The sequence below is a fragment of the Xiphophorus hellerii genome, chromosome 5, assembly GCF_003331165.1.
Source record: "Xiphophorus hellerii strain 12219 chromosome 5, Xiphophorus_hellerii-4.1, whole genome shotgun sequence".
NCBI lineage: Eukaryota > Metazoa > Chordata > Actinopteri > Cyprinodontiformes > Poeciliidae > Xiphophorus > Xiphophorus hellerii.
Window position 1 is genome coordinate 23,287,779 of NC_045676.1, and position 20,683 is coordinate 23,308,461.

Genomic DNA, 20,683 nt, shown 5'->3' on the forward strand with positions numbered 1-20,683 from the left:
TTATGCAATATAACGCCATTGTTTTTTTTTTTGTTTTTTTTTTTAACATGTCATTCCAACAAAGATTAGTCTCTTCGCTTTCCTGCTCTCGTCAAGCCGGCCGGTTTAGACAGGCCATTTGCACCGGCTGTGCCCAGTTTTCGTTGCCATGGAGATGACGTAATTCTGCAGCACAGGCAGGAACAGCGCAGCCGCGGTAGGATGGGAAGGGCGAGACAAGGGAGCTTATAACCCTGTTACAAACCCCTCCGCCATTCAGCCAGACTCCCTACTCGACAGAACCGAGTCGCTAAAAAAAAACCAAAAAAAAAAAACCAAAACCTTTAAGCTTTTGTTTTTCTTCCCACCTTCCTTCGTTTCTCCATCAGTTTGCATACTCCCCGCAACGCAGCAGCGACAACATGCGTGAGATTGTGCATCTTCAGGCCGGGCAGTGCGGGAACCAGATTGGAGCGAAGGTAGGGAGAGAGAGAAGAGCCAACGGACCTTTGGGGAGGGTTATCTACCTGTTAACTATGGCAGCCGTGATTTGTTTTTTTAAAATGTAATAAATACAAGCTGGCTGCTGCTGGTCGTGACATGGCAGCTGGTAAGACAGCACGCTGTCCCCAGGAAACACTAAGTAGGTCAAACATAGCGGAGAGGAAAGTGTCGCGCACAGGAGAGCCGTGAAGGCGGCGCACAATAGCATCCTTCAGGATGGGCGGTGGCAAACCGAGACGTCCCCGCTGCTGTCACATGAAGCCCGTTGAATGGGCGACTGCTGTACTCGACACGGCAAGTGGAGATCGTGTTTGTGGGGAAGATATCCACGTTAACTTTTAAATTAAAATATTAAATATTGTAATAATTGATATGCGTGGGCGTGCGACCGTGTGCGCGCGTGTGACCACAGACAGAGGGGTGTGGCTCAGACACGGAATGCACTGGAACGATGGAGACACGCAAATAACAAAAAATGTCACCTTGATATCATTCGCCTGTTTTTTTTTATTATTAAGCTTTATAAATTATGGGTCGTTCTTTATATTAGTAAGTTCACCATTATATTTAAAAAATATGAATGTTTGCAAAAGACTTGAATGTTAAACACAAACCATATAATCTGAGGGATTATAAGATCGTGTGTGAAGATGAAATATCTAATTCTGAAATTCTGGGATGAATTATGTTTGTCAATTTACATTGCGATGGATGAACTAAATAAATACAAATAAAAAATATGCATATTTTACAAAGATGATTTGTATGAAGAACAATCTTCTATTTATGTTCAGCATTTTAAGAGGTTAGACTGAATCAACTTTATAATTGCATTTTTAAGGTTTAAATACATCTCTCACATCTGTAAAGGTGAGCTGCTTGGTGGTGAAAACTAATATGCCCATATTCATACTCATAAGCTCAGTTGAACTACAACATTTCACTCATATATTCATTGGAGGGAAAAAAGTGGTTTTCATCGGTTTTGTGTTCTTGTTGTCTCAGAGGGAGACTAGGCAGCAATGGGAAAATGGCGTATTTCTCAACTGTATATTTGTTAAAAAGAAAACATTTTCTCTTTTGCTCGAGATTTGTGTGTTTGGCTCCACCGTTCGAATGGCAGCATTATTGTCACTGTCATCGTGAACAATCAGAGCAAACTCAAAAATCTGGCTCATAATCAAGATGATTTGTTTATGCGTACACATTATTTGGATCTGTTTTGAAAAGAGAAATTAGTTTCTTGAAAATCAGGTAAAAAACTTTAATTTTGAAGCCTTTGTGTTGCATAATTATTATTCCATATATTTTTTGTTTTTTGTACTTGTTATAAACGCTGATTCTTGTACGTGCAACCTGAAGTATTGAATAAAGGTTAAAGTTCTTAGAGAAGATGTAAACTCCCAGTAGTAACAGGGTTTCTTTAAGCATGATGGGATGTGCAGTAATTTATTGCACCCTGTGCATTCAGGATTTATATTTTTATTGACATATTCATCTCATTGTAACTAATCTCTCATACCTATCTGTTTGAAGTTCTGGGAGGTGATCAGTGATGAGCATGGCATTGATCCGACTGGAACCTACCATGGGGACAGCGATCTGCAGCTGGATAGGATCAACGTCTACTACAATGAGGCTTCAGGTTTGATTTTGTGATTTTGTCTCAGTATTTAAACTCTCTTTAGAAACTATATTTTCCCCTCAGAAAAAAAAAACAAATAGCATATCTGTTCCAGGTGGAAAGTACGTGCCAAGGGCCATCTTAGTAGATCTGGAGCCTGGCACGATGGACTCTGTCCGCTCTGGCCCTTTCGGACAGATCTTCAGGCCAGACAACTTTGTCTTTGGTATGTAACTCAGAGCGTGCACTTTAATTTACTCTATCAAATCAAAACTATTTTTTATAATGCATGACAAAGCAAGACAGAATTTATATGGGATTAGTATTAAATTGGGAGATAACTGAAATCCCAAATGGTTAATAACACAGATAAAACATAAAGTGGAGGTGTGTAGCAAAACACGGACCTTACAAGATGATATGCAATATTTGGTTCATAGAAGCAAGACTCGACTTTTAAGAAAACAGAAATATCCCTGTTTTTCTTTTGGTTTTCTTTTGGGGACAAATTATTTTATACTTCAAAATAAAGGCTCCCACATTCTGTGTGTAGCCGGAGTCGTGTGGACACTGCGCACTGTTCGCAGGCGGTTCAGATTTCATAGTCGAGCGTTCCAATTACCTACATTTCTCATGACAAATTCCTTCATTTCCCACAATCTGAATGGATGCTAGCAAGTTTGATGAGCTAGTTGGGCATCTAGCCCCATTTCTTCTCCACCAGGGCAGACACCACACACCTGTGGCAGTCGGGCTGATGTGCGTTCTTGCGACTGGTTGCGCTGACTCAACTTTCAGTGTTTTGAGCTCGGTGTCGCATACACAAAACAGATCAATGTGAACATCAGTTGAGAAAGCACTATTTTCTTTTTTCCAGAAAATATTGTGGTGTTTTAATATCGCAAGAGTTTGTGCCGCTATTGCAAAGTATGTTGTCGTAGCAACAGTTCAGCACTATAACCCTGACATTACAGGCCAGAGTGGAGCAGGTAACAACTGGGCAAAGGGCCACTACACAGAGGGAGCTGAGTTGGTGGACTCAGTCCTGGACGTTGTGAGGAAGGAGGCCGAGAGCTGCGACTGCCTTCAGGGCTTCCAGCTCACACACTCCCTGGGTGGGGGTACAGGCTCCGGCATGGGAACCCTGCTCATCAGCAAAATCCGGGAGGAGTACCCCGACCGTATCATGAACACCTTCAGTGTGGTGCCTTCTCCCAAGGTATGATGATTGTGTCAGTTTACTTCTTGGTATACTTTAGTTTCCACCCTGAACTTGAGTGTCCTTTGCGCAGGTGTCAGACACTGTTGTGGAGCCCTACAACGCTACCCTCTCTGTGCACCAGTTGGTTGAGAACACTGATGAGACCTACTGCATTGACAACGAGGCCCTATACGACATCTGCTTCCGCACCCTCAAACTCACCACACCCACTTACGGAGACCTCAACCATCTGGTCTCTGCCACCATGAGCGGGGTGACGACTTGCCTGCGGTTCCCCGGCCAGCTCAATGCCGACCTCCGCAAACTAGCGGTCAACATGGTACCCTTCCCTCGTCTGCACTTCTTCATGCCCGGCTTCGCTCCACTCACCAGCAGGGGCAGCCAGCAGTACAGAGCTCTTTCCGTGCCCGAACTCACTCAGCAGATGTTCGACGCCAAGAACATGATGGCAGCCTGCGACCCCCGCCACGGCCGCTACCTGACCGTGGCCGCCGTCTTCCGAGGGCGCATGTCCATGAAGGAAGTGGACGAGCAGATGCTGAACGTGCAGAACAAAAACAGCAGCTACTTCGTGGAGTGGATCCCCAACAACGTCAAGACAGCCGTGTGCGACATCCCTCCCCGCGGGCTCAAGATGGCCGCCACCTTCATCGGCAACAGCACGGCCATCCAGGAGCTGTTCAAGCGCATCTCCGAGCAGTTCACTGCCATGTTCCGGCGCAAGGCCTTCCTCCACTGGTACACCGGAGAGGGCATGGATGAGATGGAGTTCACTGAGGCGGAGAGCAACATGAACGACTTGGTGTCCGAGTACCAGCAATACCAGGACGCCACAGCCGAGGAGGGAGAGTTCGAGGAGGAAGGAGAGGAGGAAGTCGCCTAAGGCTAACAGTCACTCATATTTCTTATTGGCACTCATCCATCCGTTTAGCCAAGTCCTACTCTGATTTTTTCTTTTAGTTTTTACTTTTCCTTCCTGTCTTGTCCTTTTCCTGCTCTCTTATTCATGTCATCTGTTCCCTGCCTCTTCTGTTTCTAGTCTTCACCTTTTTTCTTCTTATGGCAGAGTAGGATTCACACACTAAGAACATAGCTGACCTTTGTAGCGGTAACAAAGGCTGCATTCACACAGCAGGTCGTGATGCTCAATTCTAATTTTTTTGCTGAAATACAAATTTTTTTGTGCGGCTGTTCATACTAATTAAATGCGATGGCACAATGTGAACGTGTATGACCCCAAAGCGAGCCCATTGCGCAGAAGAACGCTGACGTCATGCAGCAGCGCACTCTTTACTGAAGTAATAGTGTATTTATCGATCTTAAGGCTTATTCAGTAATAGGAATCAACAGTATCATAACAAGATACCAATAAAAAGAAAGTGCAACTAACAGCGATGGCCTTTGGCGGATCATCGATTGCAAAGTCTGTAGCGAAGTCTGTTTGGATGTTGAGTCAGAGCCAGGAGTGGTGGGATTGTGATGTGCTTTCTTGATACAAACTTATGTCATAATCATTATCTTCAGCCGTTGTTTCCATCTGGTGCAGAGTTATGACACGTCTCACATCAATGATGTAAATGTAGGATTAAATGCGACATGACTGTTCAGACTGCAAATCCTTTGAAACAATCGGACACATATAGAGGTGGCACAGATTGGCTTTTTTGAGGTTGAATAGATCGGAATTGGGTCGTTGAGACAGCTGTGAAAAAGTCGGACATTGAGTCGCACATGGGTGAAAAACTGCGGATTTGGGTCACATTTGCCTGCTGTGTGAACTTAGCCAAAGACGTGTGCAAGTGATTTTTTGTCATTAGCATTTTGTTCATTGTCATTATCGCCAGATAATCTTTCACACTGGGCCCAGTTTGATCACTTGTCTGATTTGACATTGGTTGAAATAAATATATTATTAAACAAGTCTTTGTCTGTGGGATCATTTCTGTAGCTTGAGGTTCAGATATTTTTCATCAAATGTTTTTGATTTATTGCTAAATTGCCATTGTTTGAATTCCCTTTCAGTTTTCATCTTGGATGACAAAAAACCTGGTCAAAATGGAGACCTCTACTTTTCAGATGCCTTCGAGTGACACAAGGGGGCAGCAAAGGGTCTGTGTGCAAAGTGCCTTTTTGATCAGGATGTGGATTGTTTTGCCTCTTTGCAGCTGGTGTACATGCAGTGTTTATCTAGCTTTTATTTATTTGAACAATAGCGGGGAAACCTAGTCGACTGTTCTCAATAATGACGCGTTAACTAACATAAGCGTGCGTGACTACACAAATCAAGTAAAACCGGATTCTCACTGACGGATCTACTGATGTCAGAACTCTAAAACTTCATTAAGCCTCCATACACTGAGCTGTTCTGTTATTTAGAGATTCACCACACAAACAGCAGGAGATACTAGCTAAGTGGGTCATTTTAATTTTGAGGAAGATGTCATCTTTCGTTCTTATGAGCACTTTTAAATTTAAACACAAAATAACAATGAATTAGGAGAAGTTCACATCTCAGAGGCTGTCTCATAACGCACGTCATTTACACATTGACAAGAACATATTCAGATAGATCAGGAAGTGTTTTGTCACTCTGGCGCTGACTGAGCAGACTGCTGCTTCTGCTGGCGGTCTGCCCTAATCTGTAACGGTGCCTCATCAGAGCTATGGCACTCGTCTAGCCGAGCACTGAGGACCTTCATCTCCTCCAGGACAAACACATGGAAACAGTCACATTTGGGCAGGATGGGCTCCAGACTGAAGTAAGTTAGTTCACTTATGATTTTTGTCGACCTCCATCATTTTCTCTCTGCCTCTCACTCAGTTCTTGTGGTTTTCATTAACTTCCTCTCACAAAACTGCACAGGAAGTTTAATGCAGCAACTTTTCTGCCCTTGTATTTGTTGCCACAGACATAACAGTGGACTTATTCTAATGCCTCTATTAAGCAGATTTTATTTACTAAATTGGACATTAATTTATCTGTATATTAAGCCTATTATGAGCAGAAAAACATATATTTGCTTGTGACAACACAGATATTTTATATTGCTCGCAATCAGATTCAGTTTGGAGTAAAAGTCTACCTACTTTTTTGTATGATTATTAATTTCTGATTTAATGTGAAGACACATGTCAAACTCTAACAGAAATCTCACGCGTTTGGTGTTCATGTGCTTCCTGTCAGACAAAACCCCGAGCGAGCCTTCAACTGGTTCTTTGAAGCAACATGCCCTGTAGCCAGAGACAAAGGTGAGGACAGTGGTAGCTTCTGGATCAGCACACACACCCAACCACAACGATTCACACATGTTTGGCTCTGTTCTGAGCACTGCTTATGTTCATCATCTTCTACATCAATTGTTAAAGTACGCTGAGAACAAAGAAGATTGTGGGTTTGTGGTCTCTACTTCTAAATATATAACGTTAAATCTCATGTAACATCTGTGTCCATTTGGTGAAGCTTCAATCCTAAAAATCTCAGATTTATTTTACCAGTAGAAGACATAGGTAAAATTTGACCATTTGATTTGATCTGTTTTTATTGTTTTGGACGCTACATTGTGATTTTATTCACGAAATTCCCTTTGTAATACATATATACATATAAACTGACACTGATATTTTGTCTACAACAATGAAGTTACTCATCAAATGTTTTTCTGTCACTCTACGTATCTTGGACTTGTTTTATTTCAGCATGACTCAATGGATTGCACAAACTGAATTGCACAGTCTGTGAGTCATGACTCAGTCATTACACCGGCGGTTTGAAAGCTGACTTGAACATAAAATAATATCGGTACATGTGAATTGGGAGAAAATAAAATATCTAAACTTTCTATGTGTGAAGCTGTTTGTGCTGTTCTGACAGTCACACATTCTTCCTGTCATGTGATCAGAAGAAAACCACAAAGCCTTTTTAGTCACAAGTAAACCCAAGGAGAGCATCCTGTTAACTCTCTGTGAGAGCTGAAAGCGGACCAGTTGAGATTTCACATAATCATTTTTAAACATTTTTTGTCTAGTAAAATCACTAATGCTTTTTTTAATTTGGCCACAGTAGAGGTGTGTCCCAATAAATTATTGATACGATTAACTTTATGTTATTTCAGTAATTCAGAAATTTGAAAAGTGAAACTTCTATAATGACTGATTACACTCAAGATAACATATTTCAAGTGTTTATTTATTTTAAATCTAATCATGATAAGTTATAGCTAATGATAGTCCAAAGTTAAAAAATTAGTCCAGTAGAAATACAGAAATTTTTAATACTGAAATGTGAAGTTATGGCCATGGCAGTCAGACAGAAGACCTGACAATTGATCAGCTGAAGTCCTTGACACCCTGTAGAGTTAATTAGAAGGAAAGCATGGCATAAACAGATGCACAAGCCACAGGTTAAAAACAGCATCAGTAGGGTTCAGAAGAAAAGCCCATTCAAGAGTTTTGGGGGAGTTCCTTGAGGTTTGGACCGCAGTGCTTCAAGAGCTACAACAGACACACGTGTATGAATCCAGGAAAAGGAAGATGCATTTCTTATGTGATGTCAATTCTGAACCAGGGATAATGAAAAATGACAACTCTGTAGCTCAGTGGTCCAAAACATTTCTTAATTAAAGTAAATGAATGTGTATCTTGCTTTTCAATTAGAAAAAAAGAGAGTCAGAATTCAAGCTGCTTGAGGTCCACTGTGACGTTTCCACAGTCAGTGATGATTCAGGGAGTTGTGCCTTTTGTTTGTGTTGATTCACAACTGTTTACCGAGAAATATTGGAGAAGTCTGTGCTTCTCTTTGCTGACAATCTCTACAGAAATGCTCATTTTATTTTCCAGCAGGACTCTGTGTGTCATCAATGTGCTTGGGATGATTTCTTTAATGAGCATCACTGTGCTGGATTGGGTTGTAAACCTAGCTGACATAAACCCCATGGATGATCTCTGGAATATTGTCAATATCTTCTGTAGCACCATTCACATAAAGGGTAATTAAAATGAGTTACAGAAATAAAAAGGGGATAGAGTTTAAAACACAAACTAATGACAGATAATCATATAACGGGAAGGAAATCTGAATTCCCATAGGTAAGCTAATTAAAAAATGATTAAAATAAATCTCTTAACTTTTCTGTTAAGAGTCCGGGAAACCAAAGTCTTTGGGTTCCGGGGGGAGTATGGTTGCAAAGCTGAAACTTTGCAACCATAGTTCAAAGTTGGTTGAACTATGATAGTTCAACAGTAATAGTTTGCAGTAAACAGTGATAGTTTGAGTCCTTATTCAAAGGAAAGGCCTGACTAAATGCTGCCTCACCTGATTTGGTTCTGGTTCCTGGAAATGAGGAGTAAACAGGTCATTGACAACCTGGAGGGTTTACTTGGTTCATATTTCACTAGCAACACTGAAGTGCATTTATGACCAAGACCATGCAGTGACTTGTAGACCATCAACAATATTTCTATTATTTTACAATCAGGGAGACAGTGCAGTCACTTAAGGACTGGTGTGGTATGATCCATGTTCCTGGTGTTGGTCAGGACTCTGGCAGCAGCATGTTGGATAAGATGCACCAGCTTGCTCATTTTTTCTTTTTTGTAAAAACAAGCATAAACACCAGTACAATCGTCAAACCTATTGACAATAACAGCGTGCAGCAGTTATTTTGGATTCTGTTTTGACAGGACATCCTTTATTCTGGTGATGTTTTAAGCCGGTAGTTGGTTGAGTTATTATTAGACTTGGTTAATTCCTCTAAGTTCAGGTATGACTGCATGAAAACACCTTTTTTATTATTATTCTCTGTGGTCTTTAGTTTCACAGAATCTAGATCAGTTTTGGTTTTAACCTTGCATTATTGTGAAAAGAAGACGGTGAGAGATACCAAACCTAACGATGCAAACAAGACCAGTGTTGATGCACTGCAGGGTTTTCTGAACATCTCAACATGGGAATTGTCTCGGTGCTACTCTGCATTGATGCAGTAATTGATGGAAAAGGAGCCCTCACTAAATATTGAGTGCATATTCTCTACAGTACATCACCATATGTTTAGCTGAAAGAAAAATGCAAGTTATAAAAAACATGTATAACTGTATCTATAGAATGTTTGTGTCTGAACTGAATTAGCTTTTTGCTGAAAATTTAACTTATTGAAATGCCTTTGTGTGATGCAGTTTGTTCATTCATTTTCATAACTTTTTTTTTTTTTGCTTTAATTTTGCAGATCCTGGAGTAAAGTTTCAGTTTCCAGAAGACTTCAGGGACGAGGTAGCCTCTGCTGCTCCAGGGAATACGTTGTTGGGAATATTTTTAAAATGATCACAGTAGCTCGACTTTACTCTTCAAACACTGGACATATTTTGTGTGGCTTTTTAAGCACTGACCTTATTTAAGTCGGGGAGGGAATAAATTGAACTTTAACCCACAAGTTTTGTTCAAATTTAGGCTAAAACAGAAACCAAAAGTCAGGCTTTTTAAATTCATTTGATCAAAACCAACAATGTTTCAACCATCTATTGACATGTGAACATTCTTTTTTACCTTTCACTAATTGTTTACGATGGAGACGATGTCCACATTGCTCAGCGTGTAACACCATAAACCTGAAATAGCTTCCAAAGTTGACGTGAGCGCATGAAGCTCTTGTACTTTAACATAACCGTCTTTGTTTGTGTCTCTCGCTCCTTATTTTGCTCATTAATTGCTTATTTTCCAGGAATCCAGTCAAACTTTGCCCAGGTTCTGCTTCCCATATGACATCCAAAGGTGAGTATAAACTGGGAAGTGTCTGGGTTTTTGCTGCATGCCTGGTCACACCTGGAACTTGATCTAAATGTCCTTAACTTGATCTAAATGTCCTCCTCTCACCACGCTCGTCTGCTCAGACAGAGGGATGGGGTGGCTGTGCAGCACTTTACTTTTGTTTTGACTGACCTCGAGGGATGCCAGCGCTTTGGTTTCTGTCGCCTCACCAACAGCACACAGACGTGCCTTTGCATTCTCAGGTATGCTTTTGTCTGCATGTTTAACCTTTATTTTGTGCTCCACCTGTGTCTTTTGGACACAAAAAATGACATGTTATTTGAAAGATTGCCATTTAAATATAAAATTTTCTTTGCATCCCATTATTAACTTCGTACCTTACCATAAGTAACAAATATAAATGAATTTTCTGAATTTTAACAACTCAAATTGCCAGTTTCCGCAATAAAATTTCTCTTTTATTCTTCAGAAGAAAAAATCAAAAGGTTTATGTTATTCCCCATCTTATAAATTCAAGCTAAAATTTTATGGGGGAATATTATCTTAATCAGGAAGTGTCACTTTTTTTCTCTTTTTTTATGCAGAGGTTTTTGTAAATAAATTGTTCCACCTGTGTCCATTGGACTCACCAAAGAGGCTTAACATTACATATTCTTTATGGATGTCATTGTCTTTAATATTCATAGCAAGTGTTCATGTATTTTCTTTTTTTTTAATCGCTGAAATCTTAGTATTTGCAATGTGTCGTTTGTTTTTTTTTGCGGGTAGAGACAGGTGGGGGTAAAATTGAAAGCATAAATGTGATCAATTAAAATGTGTTAATTTGTGAAAAAGTTTCTAAAAAACGGTGATTATTTCATTCGATATTTTATAAATTATTAGATATAGTCACTTTCTTTTCAAAAGATGATTTCAGCCTGTATCAATTTCAAACAGTTACCTCCCGTGGTTTGAGGTGTTCTACAAACTTCTCAACAATTTGGCCGATTACCTCGCGAAAGGACAGGTGAGTTCTAGTTCCTGACCTCTAACCTCTACTCTCTCCATACTGTTGCATGAGCATCGCATGAATATGAACCACCTCTTCAACAGATCAATGAGATCAAAGCGCTCCTGGCGACGCTCTACAAGCAGTCCATACCGCTGACTCCCGGATCCGTCACCCTGCAGATGGTAAATCTCTTAACTAGCCAACGAGAACCCGGGAGTCACACTTGAGTTTGAACGTGTTCTGTCAGTGGTTTGCGTGTTGTGTTTCTTTCCTGAGGGAGAGCAGCTTTTGGTGAGCACTGAGGTGTCCCGTACTGTTGGACACACAAAGGGACCAGAGGGGGTGAGTGCCACAGGAGTCCATGTGGCCCAGAGGCAGATCCAGCCAGGCTTGTACAGACTAACGCTGGCTGGCTGTGCTTGATGACTTCAGCTTAACTAAAACTCTGTTGACTCACCCCTCTAAGAGATGACATGTCTATGCTGAACCTAACACAGTTAACACTAGCTAGCTTTCATTGTGATCTACAGCCTGTTTAAAAGCCGTGCCTAATACCTCATCATGGAAATGGTTTGTCTGAGAAGTCATCGTCTGAGAATTTACTCCATTTGGCTCCAAACTACAGCTTGTTGTATCATCTTTGTTTTTGTGTTTGAGTTTCATTCCAAAATGACAAAGCCATCTCCAGGACCAGCAAGTGCGCATTTCTAATTCAACACACCTACAAATTAACCACTAACTTAAATAACTCTCATGTTTCGCATCTATGTCACAGCATGCAATTAAATGTTGATGTAGTTTTTATTGCAGCATAGATACGGTTTCTTCAGTCTGAATGCAGACTTTGCAACCAATGATGAGAAGTTTAACAAGATATGTATGGTGCACTGTTAGACTTTTACAGGAGCAGACGATGTTAATGGTACAAAAACAGATATTTGACGCAAAGCTGTGAAAGAGAAAATTGCTCAAAAGCAGCACAGTCTTGATGTGAAAGCACAATTATTGGGCTGATAATTTTGGAATAAAAATAGACAATGTTACCTTGCAGCCTTTTATTCACATATGCACCAAGATGTTAGACTACATCCACGATGCTGGAAAAAAGTACATCCTCTCTATTGTTCTCCCTTTTTCTTACTGTGGCTTTATGGTTGTTTGTTTTTTTTCTGGACAGATTCCATACTTTATTGCTCCAGATCCAAAAAGTCTTCCTTCTATTCCTGAAAATGTGAGTATGGTTGCTTAAGTTAATTAGCTGTGACTGAGTTTGAGCTGTTTTGCAAAACCTTTTAGACTTTAGATGTGCAAATCTGACAGAGACTTACTCCAAAAGTCCTGGTGCTTCTGCAAGCCTCAACTCGGCGAGGCTAAAGATAAATATAAAAATGTATACCCCACTTTTGTGATACTCATTCATGAGCAATTTTGAACTGTTCATGTTTCTTCCAGTTCAGGGTTTTGCACTACTTTGTGTTGGGCTGTCTCTTAAAATCCCAAAGAAATCCATCAAAGTTTGTGATTGTAATTTGATCAAATGTCAGAAATTTCTAGGGACATAAATACCTGAACAAAACACAAACACACCCCGTTTCTTTGGCTTTGCTAGAGAAATCTGACTGAGCTGATAGTAGCCGTAGATGTCGGGAATCTCCTTCAGCTCTATGCCAGCATGCTGTTCGAGAGGCGGATCCTCATCTTCGCCAGCAAACTCAGCACAGTAAGACGCACGTTTTCATTTCCCCTTTTTGTTGCATAAAATTAACATATCTGCAACAGCCTGGTCATACTTTGAACCCATACCTCAAATACGACTTATTTTTGAGGTGTGATTAGGCCATTTCTAAACATAGATTTAAACACCACTAAAGTGTCATTGCTTCATTTTGTGACAAATACGACTCTCTATACTTGCTGATCACATGTGAAGTAGATAAGCATGCATGCATACTTTAAAGTTCTCCTCCATTTTGTGTGTGCAGCTAACATCTTGCGTACATGCTCTCAGTGCTGTTTTATACCCGATGTACTGGCAGCACATCTTCATACCTGTCCTGCCACCACATCTACTCGACTACTGCTGGTGAGAAGTCAAGTCCATCCATCCATCCATCCATCCTAACCCCAACACTAGCGCACCGATCCGCCTACACGTACACTGCAAAAACACAAAATCTTAAGTGACATAATCTGCCAGTGAATATAGTATATTTAAAACAAGATTCTGCATCTTGCTAAAAAGCTTGTAAGTTAGTTTTGTCTTCTTTCAATCTTCCTAAAATATTTGCGGTAGAAACTAAACAGAAAATACTTGGCAAGATGTTGTGGTTTTGCAGTGTACAAACAGAAAATAATGTGTTTGGGGTTGTTTTTTTTGCGGTTACAGTGCGCCCATGCCTTATCTGATTGGAGTCCACACCAGTCTTTCAGAGGTACCGCACCAACCGAGTCGCTCACATTCCCCACCAGCTTTATTCGCAAGTTGATCAAGTTTATTCTTACTGGCTGTCTTCTCGACAATGTATTTCCATCCATTAGAGAGTGAGGAGTCGTGGGTTGGAGGAAGTGGTTATTCTGAACGTTGATACAAACACTCTGGAAACCCCCTTTGATGACCTTAAGAAGATACCTGCAGATGTGGTAGAAACACATATTCGTTTAGGTCTTTGTAATTTCAGCGAGTTGCTTTGTGTTAGTTGAGCATGCCAGCTGTTTCATTGATAACATTTGGCAGATATCAGCAGGTTTCTTGCATTTATGTGCTCAGATGTCCGGCCTGAAGGTCTGTTTGAAGCGGCAGGCAGTGTCTCCTGGCTGTGGTGTTTCTCGAGCTTTCCTGAAGGCTCAAGCTCTGCTGTTTGGAGGCTACAAGGACGCCCTGCAGGGCGACAAGGTCTGTCAGTCACTACGGTTTGCTGGAAACTTAACACCAATGTGGTCCTTGTAATTATAGAATTGTGTTTGGGGCTCATTCTATATACGTCTCTCTTCACAGGAAGGTGACATTTATTTCTGTGAAGAGGTTTTTTTGGATCACAAGTCTACCAGTATGAAGCAGTTCCTGCAAAGCGCCATTCATTTGCAATTCTTCAAACAGGTACACAACGACCTCTGCTGAGCATGTTTCCCGAGGCTTAAAGTGAAAAACACAACAAAATTTAGCAGTTGGTTAATTGGTGAGATTATGTGACTCTGACTCAGGAGTTAATGGAAATTTGTTTATTCATATGTGAGCTAATCTAAACTGTACTAAGCTTTAGAAATACTGTGTGCACTGCGTTCACCACAGTGGATAATATGAGTGCCTGTGCATGCCAGGGTTTCTATCGCATATAAGGCAGGAAAGTGAACTTTTGGTGTCATCCCAAACAATGCCACCTACTGGACATCCAGTGGAATTTCACTAAATATGTCGGGGGAACTAATTTGACAAGTAGCAGAGCATCTCCGGAACACAATTCATGACAGACATGTAAAATAAATAAACAAAAATCGTTTTTAAATTAAATTACTCATTGTCAACTAAGGTCTTCAATAATTATTAAAAGTTTTTAAAAGGGTGTAATTGAGAGGAAATGGCAATTAATGAAGTGCATTACTGTCTTTACTAGTATAATTATATTATTCCTGATAACTTACAAAAAAACCCCACTTATTTTTACTATTAGACTTCAACGTTTTTGTAACCAAAACAGTATTAAGATTACTTCAGTGGAGAAATCTAGAGAGAGAAGGCTAAGAAAATGGTAAATATTTAATTTAAAGAAAAAGGTATGATATATTTCCACTTTGAATTATTTTGTACGTTTAATCAATATAAAATATTATAAATTAATTTGTCACATACCTATTTCAAAGTCTAGACACACATTTTGCACCTGAGTGAGCAAGATAAAATAACTCTTTGAAAAGTGCTTAGGATTTAGTATTTCTTTTCATTTAAACTCAGCATTAGTCATGCCTCAGGCTTATTTAGGTCTTAAATATTTAAATTCAACCAAGTATTTTGTTTATAAATGAGACAGGAATCTCTAAAGAGATAAAAGCAGTACTAATGTTGAATAATTGAAAAACACAGAATTTGTTTCTTTATTTGCATTTTGTTGAAAATGAAAGTTGAGAATGATTTAAATAGTCTGTGAAAAAACATTTATTGGAAGTCCAACCATCAAATTCTTCATATAAATCCTGAAGAGCTTTTTGCAGGTCTCCACTGGTATTTTAAAGATTTATCTTTTAGGGTGGAATGCCTCTTGTCATCACCCTAATCTTTAGATTCCTTGGAAAAATCTTATTTTGGTCAATTCCAAAATATTAATATAACTTCCAGCCTGAAGAAACATGGTGGTAAAGTGAAACAATTGCTTTAAATCTAAATTCCTAAATGGGCATGAATGAATAATTTTGGACTAAACTGTTAGAAATAAATACTGAGGCAGGTTTTCATAATACAGGCTAGCAAGGCTAATTGTTCAAAATGATTCAGATGTGGGTGCTTACGTTGGTTTCAAAGCTGTTTCTCCACTTGTTTGTTTCAGTTCATTGATGACCGCTTGGATGCTCTTAACAAAGGGAAAGGACCAGATGACCTTTTTGAGGAAGAGATAACAAAGTGTGAAACAACAGCAGGTGTGTCTCTGTATGTCTTAAGGATGTCGCAGGACAGATTTTTTATTTTTTAGTCATTTTAGAACAATTCTTTTGCAATCACCTAATCTGATGCTTTCATAAAATCAATAACATGTATCTCCTTTTGCGGTAAAATAGTACACTACATTTTATGATTTTTAAATTACTCGTCAGTGATACGCTGGATGATGGAGTGTCTACTTTTTGACAGATATTTTGACCATTTGACTTGATCTAGTCAACAGTTTTTGTAAACCTAATTTATGCTCCTTCTAATGATTTTGTTCATGCCAAGCTGAATTGCAACGTTAGCGCTAGCATCTCTGATATGACTTGCTGTTGATACGTAATATATTTGGACGATCTGGTGGTTAAAATGGCAAAACCACACACAGAACAGCAGCTGTAGGGATTAGGAGCTTAATTAACAGATTAATCACTGAATCCAATACCTACCATTTAAAGAAGCCATCAATGGGACAACAAGTCAATACTAGATGTCAGATTGGGACTTCCCTTTCATGTGAATATATCGTTCTCATATTGTTGAATTAAAACTCTTTCTTTTGGATTTTTTTTTTCTTTTTTGTAGGAAGAGGCAAATCTTATCAGCAGTTAGTTGGCAATTTAAAGGTAAGTTCATTTGACTATATCTGTTTTCCTTATTGGCCTGAAAAGTCTAACATTAATGTCTTTGTGCCTCTAACAGAAAGGGGGCGGCGCTCTAATCCTGAACATGAAGACCAAAGCAAATATGAAGGTGAGTCCAGACAGACATTATGTGACTGTGGTTGAGGGAGGACAGCTTTGTGTTGCGGGTGCCACCTAACTTTTCATTGTTGTCTCTAACAGACTAAAGGTTTTACCAAATCCGGTTTGAAAAACCTGCTGATTCACAAGGTAGGCTCGTGTTCATGTAGGCAAACGCTTTGATTCACCCGAATGCTGCTGGCTTCTCTTGCTTACTTCACTGTGTTGTGCAGGTTCACCATGAGGATCTCAACCTCCAGAGGGCCGGATCGATGTCACACCGCCGCGTCCAGTCTGACAGCTTACAGAGCCGCCTGCCGATCACACAACACTTTGGAAAAGTAAGACTGTAGTTTTTTCTTTTGTTTCCAGCAAACAAATCCATATCTGAATCAAGTGAAATGTGTACAAGGTAAACAGTCCCGTTTGTGCCGCCTTCCAACTGTTTTTGTTATATTTTCTTTTTCTGGTCTTGGCCTTCTACTCCATTAGTCACGACCTCGCCGACCTGCGCAGAAAATTAGAGACAGGGAAATCACAAAGGACACCGAAGATCTCTGGGACAGGTGGGAAATAAACTTGGACATCATTTTCACAGTATGGTCTCCTCAAACTGTCCCCAGTTTTAAAGTTCTCCAGCCAAGGGCCAAACCTATGATTAAAAGGCTTTATTTTGTCAAACGTGGAAGATAGGTTTCATTTATTTTTTATTGCAAAATGAGTATGAAAGCCTGTTGCAGCCATGTTTAAATTACTTTTTTTTTTTTTTTTTTACTGTTTTTCAGCAAGTTCCTGCTCTTTAAAACATAAATACAATTTAATACCAATGTTTGTGATGTTATTTTGAAATGTCAGGACATTGGACACTGAAAGAGCAGAGCAGTAAAAAGAGCCCAACCAGGAAGTCTATTGAGAATCTTAGGTTATATTTTTTAAGAGATGTGTTTTTTTCTTCAAATAAACAACATATGTGGATGTAGGGAACATGCATTGATCTTAGCAATCCCACAAAATGGGCCAAAAGTAAAACATGACATGGCCAAATGAGGACAAACTGCTGACGTCTCTGACATATACACAGGGAAACTAGTTTTTTATCTCTTCCCTTTTTTAGGTTTTGTTTCCACTTTAAGATTAGAAACACGACAGTCTGTTGCTCTGTTTAACGAAGCCACACATAAAATAACCTAGAATTCTGTCTCTGGAAATCAAGAATAAAAAACCCCCGACTGATTACAATAATTTCCCAATGCAGTAGATGAAGCTTTTGAACAGCTGTACACCTACTATGCACATTTATATTATGATATTACTATTTTTAACTTCTAATTAGTTTCATTGATGTTATTTCTTTCCATTCTCAGCGAGGAGAGCTCGAGGCCCGCTGGACAGCCTGACTCCGAGATTCTGAAGGAAGAAGAAGAAGACGAAGTTGATTCACCGTTATGTGACTCAGAGGAGATGGATCTCCTAGGGGAGATCTTTGACACTCTTAGCTCGCGCAGCTCCCACGACCGAGGCCTGTTGTATGGCACTCGCAGCCTGGATCTGTTTGGACCAGACAGCCATGACTATATCATTAAGGTAAATCAGTAAGGAAACGATCAACACTCCCAAACATCTACTTGGAAATCAGTTCTAATTCTCGTTTATGTGGTTGTTAGCGTGGTCCAGGCAACCCCAGCCAGGAGAGCCTGTCTCTGTCCATCAGCGGCAGCGGCAGCCTGCACAGCTGGAATCTGGAGACCACAGAGGAGCTTTCAGATCGGACGGAGGACTCGGACTGGCACGGCCTGGACACCAGCTTGCCGGAGGAGGAGGGAGCAGAATGTCTCCTGGTGGCAAGTGAGGTCACCGAGCACGAAGCGACACAAAGGGAGGTCAGAGAAAAACAGAGAGAAACTGATGGAGAAATAAATGAGAAGCAGGAAATAACCAACAGCGATAACTTTAAGGAAGTGAAGATCGAAGAGGAGCGAAGTAAAGAAGATCACGAAAACATAGCAAGCTTTGGGGAAAGCTCGCAAGAAATGACTGAAGGAAAAGACGACGAAAGAATAAAGGATGAAAGGAAAGATGAGGGAATTCAGAGCGAGGAGGTAGCTGTGTTACAAGAGGAAGAAGGGAAAACGAATAACACGCAGGAAAATGAGGCGAAAGAAGAAATTAAAGAAACTCAGAAGGATACAAATAATGATTCTACAGACACATTGAACTTAAAGTGTGTAAACAGAGAAGATCCGCTGTTGAGTTCGGTGGAAAAGCCACAGAGTGACGCTACAGTCCCACCAGAGCCCGATGATGTTACTGCAGAGTCTAAACCGCCTCCATCTGAGGAGAAAGAGAGTGATAAAACCCCAAAGAAGGAGGAGCAGGGGGCCCGCGTGACCTCACCTCCTCCCAAAGTGCTTTCCGCTGTAGCACGCTTCCAGTGTCAGCCATACAGCCAGCAGGGATTTCAGTTCAAGTCCACTTCTAAGAACTCTGCCGAGCCTGCATTGCGATGCAGGGAAAAGGTACAGACTCCGTGTGACTTAGACACAAACAAAAATGCAGAGGCGTCCGAGGAAGAAGACCGCCCTCCGGTCAAAGTGTCTGAACTGAAGAAGAGATTTGAAGCTTGATGTAACAGCTCAGTTTTCACTGGTTTAGATGGAAACCCAAACATCCTTCTTCCCATCAGCACTTTCCTGCTCAATGGGATTCCAAGATGCTCCAAGGACAGAAGGGATATATACATCCGCCAGTACGTTCTGGCGGATGTATATACGTCCATTCTTCCAGATGGACGTGACAGGGAAACGTCTGAAAACCTGTCCAAGAGGCATCAATAACACCAGGTTTCATGCAAACAAATACCCAAAGTATCTCTTTGCTAAGCTAAGAGGCAGGTCCTTTAGCTTTATTAAAGATGAAGGAAATAGGAAATATTTTTGGTTTTAGAAAGGGCTCAGGATCAAACTAACGCAGCATCATTAACTCAAAAAGAAAAAAAAATATTTATGGCATTCATTGAACCGTTAAACTCTCAGGTTGGAAGTTGCTGGTTCCAGTGGTTGCTAGGATCTCCATCCCCATTGCTTCTGTTTTCCATTTCTTTTTTAAATTGCTTGAACTGTTTGACATTTAGGGGAAAGAAAATCCATCACCTCATCCTTTCCAAGCAACATAAATTGACACTTAAGTGACGTTTTAAAGTCATATACCAGACGGGCTAATGCAGTGGTTCTTCATCCTGTTCCTCAGCACTCATTGTCCCTGTTCCCACATCCATCCTAATCTGCTTAATCTGGGATTGGATTGCCAGGGGCAGCAGCCTAAACAGAGAAGTACAAGGTGCTCCATGGTCATCTGAGAATCATTTAGTCCTGGGTGTTCCTCTGGGTCTCCTCCTGGTGCCCAGAACATCTCACCGGGGAGGTGAGGAGGTAATGCTGTAATTTGAATCAGGTTTGCCAAATAAGACACGTCTGGGACATGGAGGACAGTGTGGATCAGGATTGAGAACCACTGGGCTGAAAGGATCGCTTGGATTTTTTGAGTCAAGTTCTGTGAACTTTTTAGCAAACATTTCCTTACCTGTAAAAAGACACGACCGATTAACAGTAGAACCAATCAGCCATGTCCTTCCTCTAAGTGGGTTAGAGGAAGGATGTGGCCTCAGTCTGCATGGCTCTATAGCAGAAGTAAGAAGTCTTTTGTGCAAATGTTGACTGTTAATATTCACCAATGCTGCATTGGTGCATACACGAGTCCATCTGATCGTTTTATTACAGGTAAGGAAACTATTAGTGATAATGGCACAAGAACCGCAAGTCAAAATAATAAAAAAAATGAACCTATCCCTTTAAAAGCACTGTTTTCTATTTTTTTAACTTAAATGTGAAACTGCCATTTATTATAAACACAAAGTGTATTTAGATTTGTTGAACATTAGTTTCTTTCCTGCACAAACTGACATTTTGAAAAATGACCTTTGCAGTTTTGTGGACTGTTCTCACTGAATTTGAATAAATAGCTTTAATAAACAAAATGTGTCCATTGAAAGTTTTTTTTTTTGACCAAGCAAAAAGGAAAAGGAATAATTAATTTGCACACAGTGGTTTTAATCAGACACCTTACCCTCCATGTGTGCACACTTGTTCGACATTAAGCCCTTGAATACGATATATATAAAAAGTGCATTCCAGTTAGTATCTTAGGAAAACTAATATGCAAAACATA

General features: G+C 40.3%; 2 protein-coding genes across 3 annotated transcripts; both read left to right on the forward strand.

Moving 5' to 3' along the window:
* The first annotated feature begins 227 nt into the window (after nucleotides 1–227).
* LOC116719581 (tubulin beta-4B chain-like) lies at nucleotides 228–5,250 on the forward strand. The gene is made up of 5 exons (XM_032562133.1): nucleotides 228–458; nucleotides 2,020–2,128; nucleotides 2,223–2,333; nucleotides 3,082–3,326; nucleotides 3,400–5,250. Exons 1-5 carry the CDS (start codon nucleotides 402–404, stop codon nucleotides 4,210–4,212), a joined length of 1,335 nt encoding a protein of 444 aa, XP_032418024.1. The 5' UTR covers nucleotides 228–401; the 3' UTR covers nucleotides 4,213–5,250.
* A 156-nt stretch (nucleotides 5,251–5,406) lies between these two features.
* dennd1c (DENN domain containing 1C) lies at nucleotides 5,407–20,492 on the forward strand. 2 transcript variants are annotated; one of them, XM_032562129.1, is made up of 23 exons: nucleotides 5,407–6,088; nucleotides 6,514–6,578; nucleotides 9,551–9,594; nucleotides 10,043–10,092; nucleotides 10,212–10,331; nucleotides 11,026–11,095; nucleotides 11,182–11,262; nucleotides 11,357–11,422; nucleotides 12,258–12,311; nucleotides 12,690–12,800; nucleotides 13,063–13,163; nucleotides 13,467–13,512; nucleotides 13,619–13,720; nucleotides 13,848–13,973; nucleotides 14,076–14,177; nucleotides 15,619–15,709; nucleotides 16,302–16,342; nucleotides 16,419–16,469; nucleotides 16,562–16,609; nucleotides 16,693–16,800; nucleotides 16,952–17,025; nucleotides 17,824–18,043; nucleotides 18,124–20,492. In XM_032562129.1, exons 1-23 carry the CDS (start codon nucleotides 6,072–6,074, stop codon nucleotides 19,081–19,083), a joined length of 2,748 nt encoding a protein of 915 aa, XP_032418020.1. In that variant the 5' UTR covers nucleotides 5,407–6,071; the 3' UTR covers nucleotides 19,084–20,492. The 2 variants fall into 2 exon arrangements, with proteins under 2 accessions (XP_032418020.1, XP_032418021.1); XM_032562130.1 differs by lacking the exon at nucleotides 11,357–11,422 and having other exon boundaries at nucleotides 5,410–6,088.
* Nucleotides 20,493–20,683: the final 191 nt, after the last annotated feature.

What these genes read in the sequence shown, in the direction of transcription:
- dennd1c (XM_032562129.1), top strand. An exon ending in TCGCCAGCAAACTCAGCACA is followed by an intron (nt 12,801 to 13,062) that starts GTAAGACGCACG and finishes TTGTGTGTGCAG; the next exon opens with CTAACATCTTGCGTACATGC. An exon ending in AGAAGATACCTGCAGATGTG is followed by an intron (nt 13,721 to 13,847) that starts GTAGAAACACAT and finishes TTATGTGCTCAG; the next exon opens with ATGTCCGGCCTGAAGGTCTG.
- LOC116719581 (XM_032562133.1), top strand. Translation starts at nt 402, where the DNA reads ATGCGTGAGATTGTGCATCTTCAGGCCGGGCAGTGCGGGAACCAGATT. An exon ending in CTACTACAATGAGGCTTCAG is followed by an intron (nt 2,129 to 2,222) that starts GTTTGATTTTGT and finishes TATCTGTTCCAG; the next exon opens with GTGGAAAGTACGTGCCAAGG. An exon ending in GCCAGACAACTTTGTCTTTG is followed by an intron (nt 2,334 to 3,081) that starts GTATGTAACTCA and finishes CTGACATTACAG; the next exon opens with GCCAGAGTGGAGCAGGTAAC.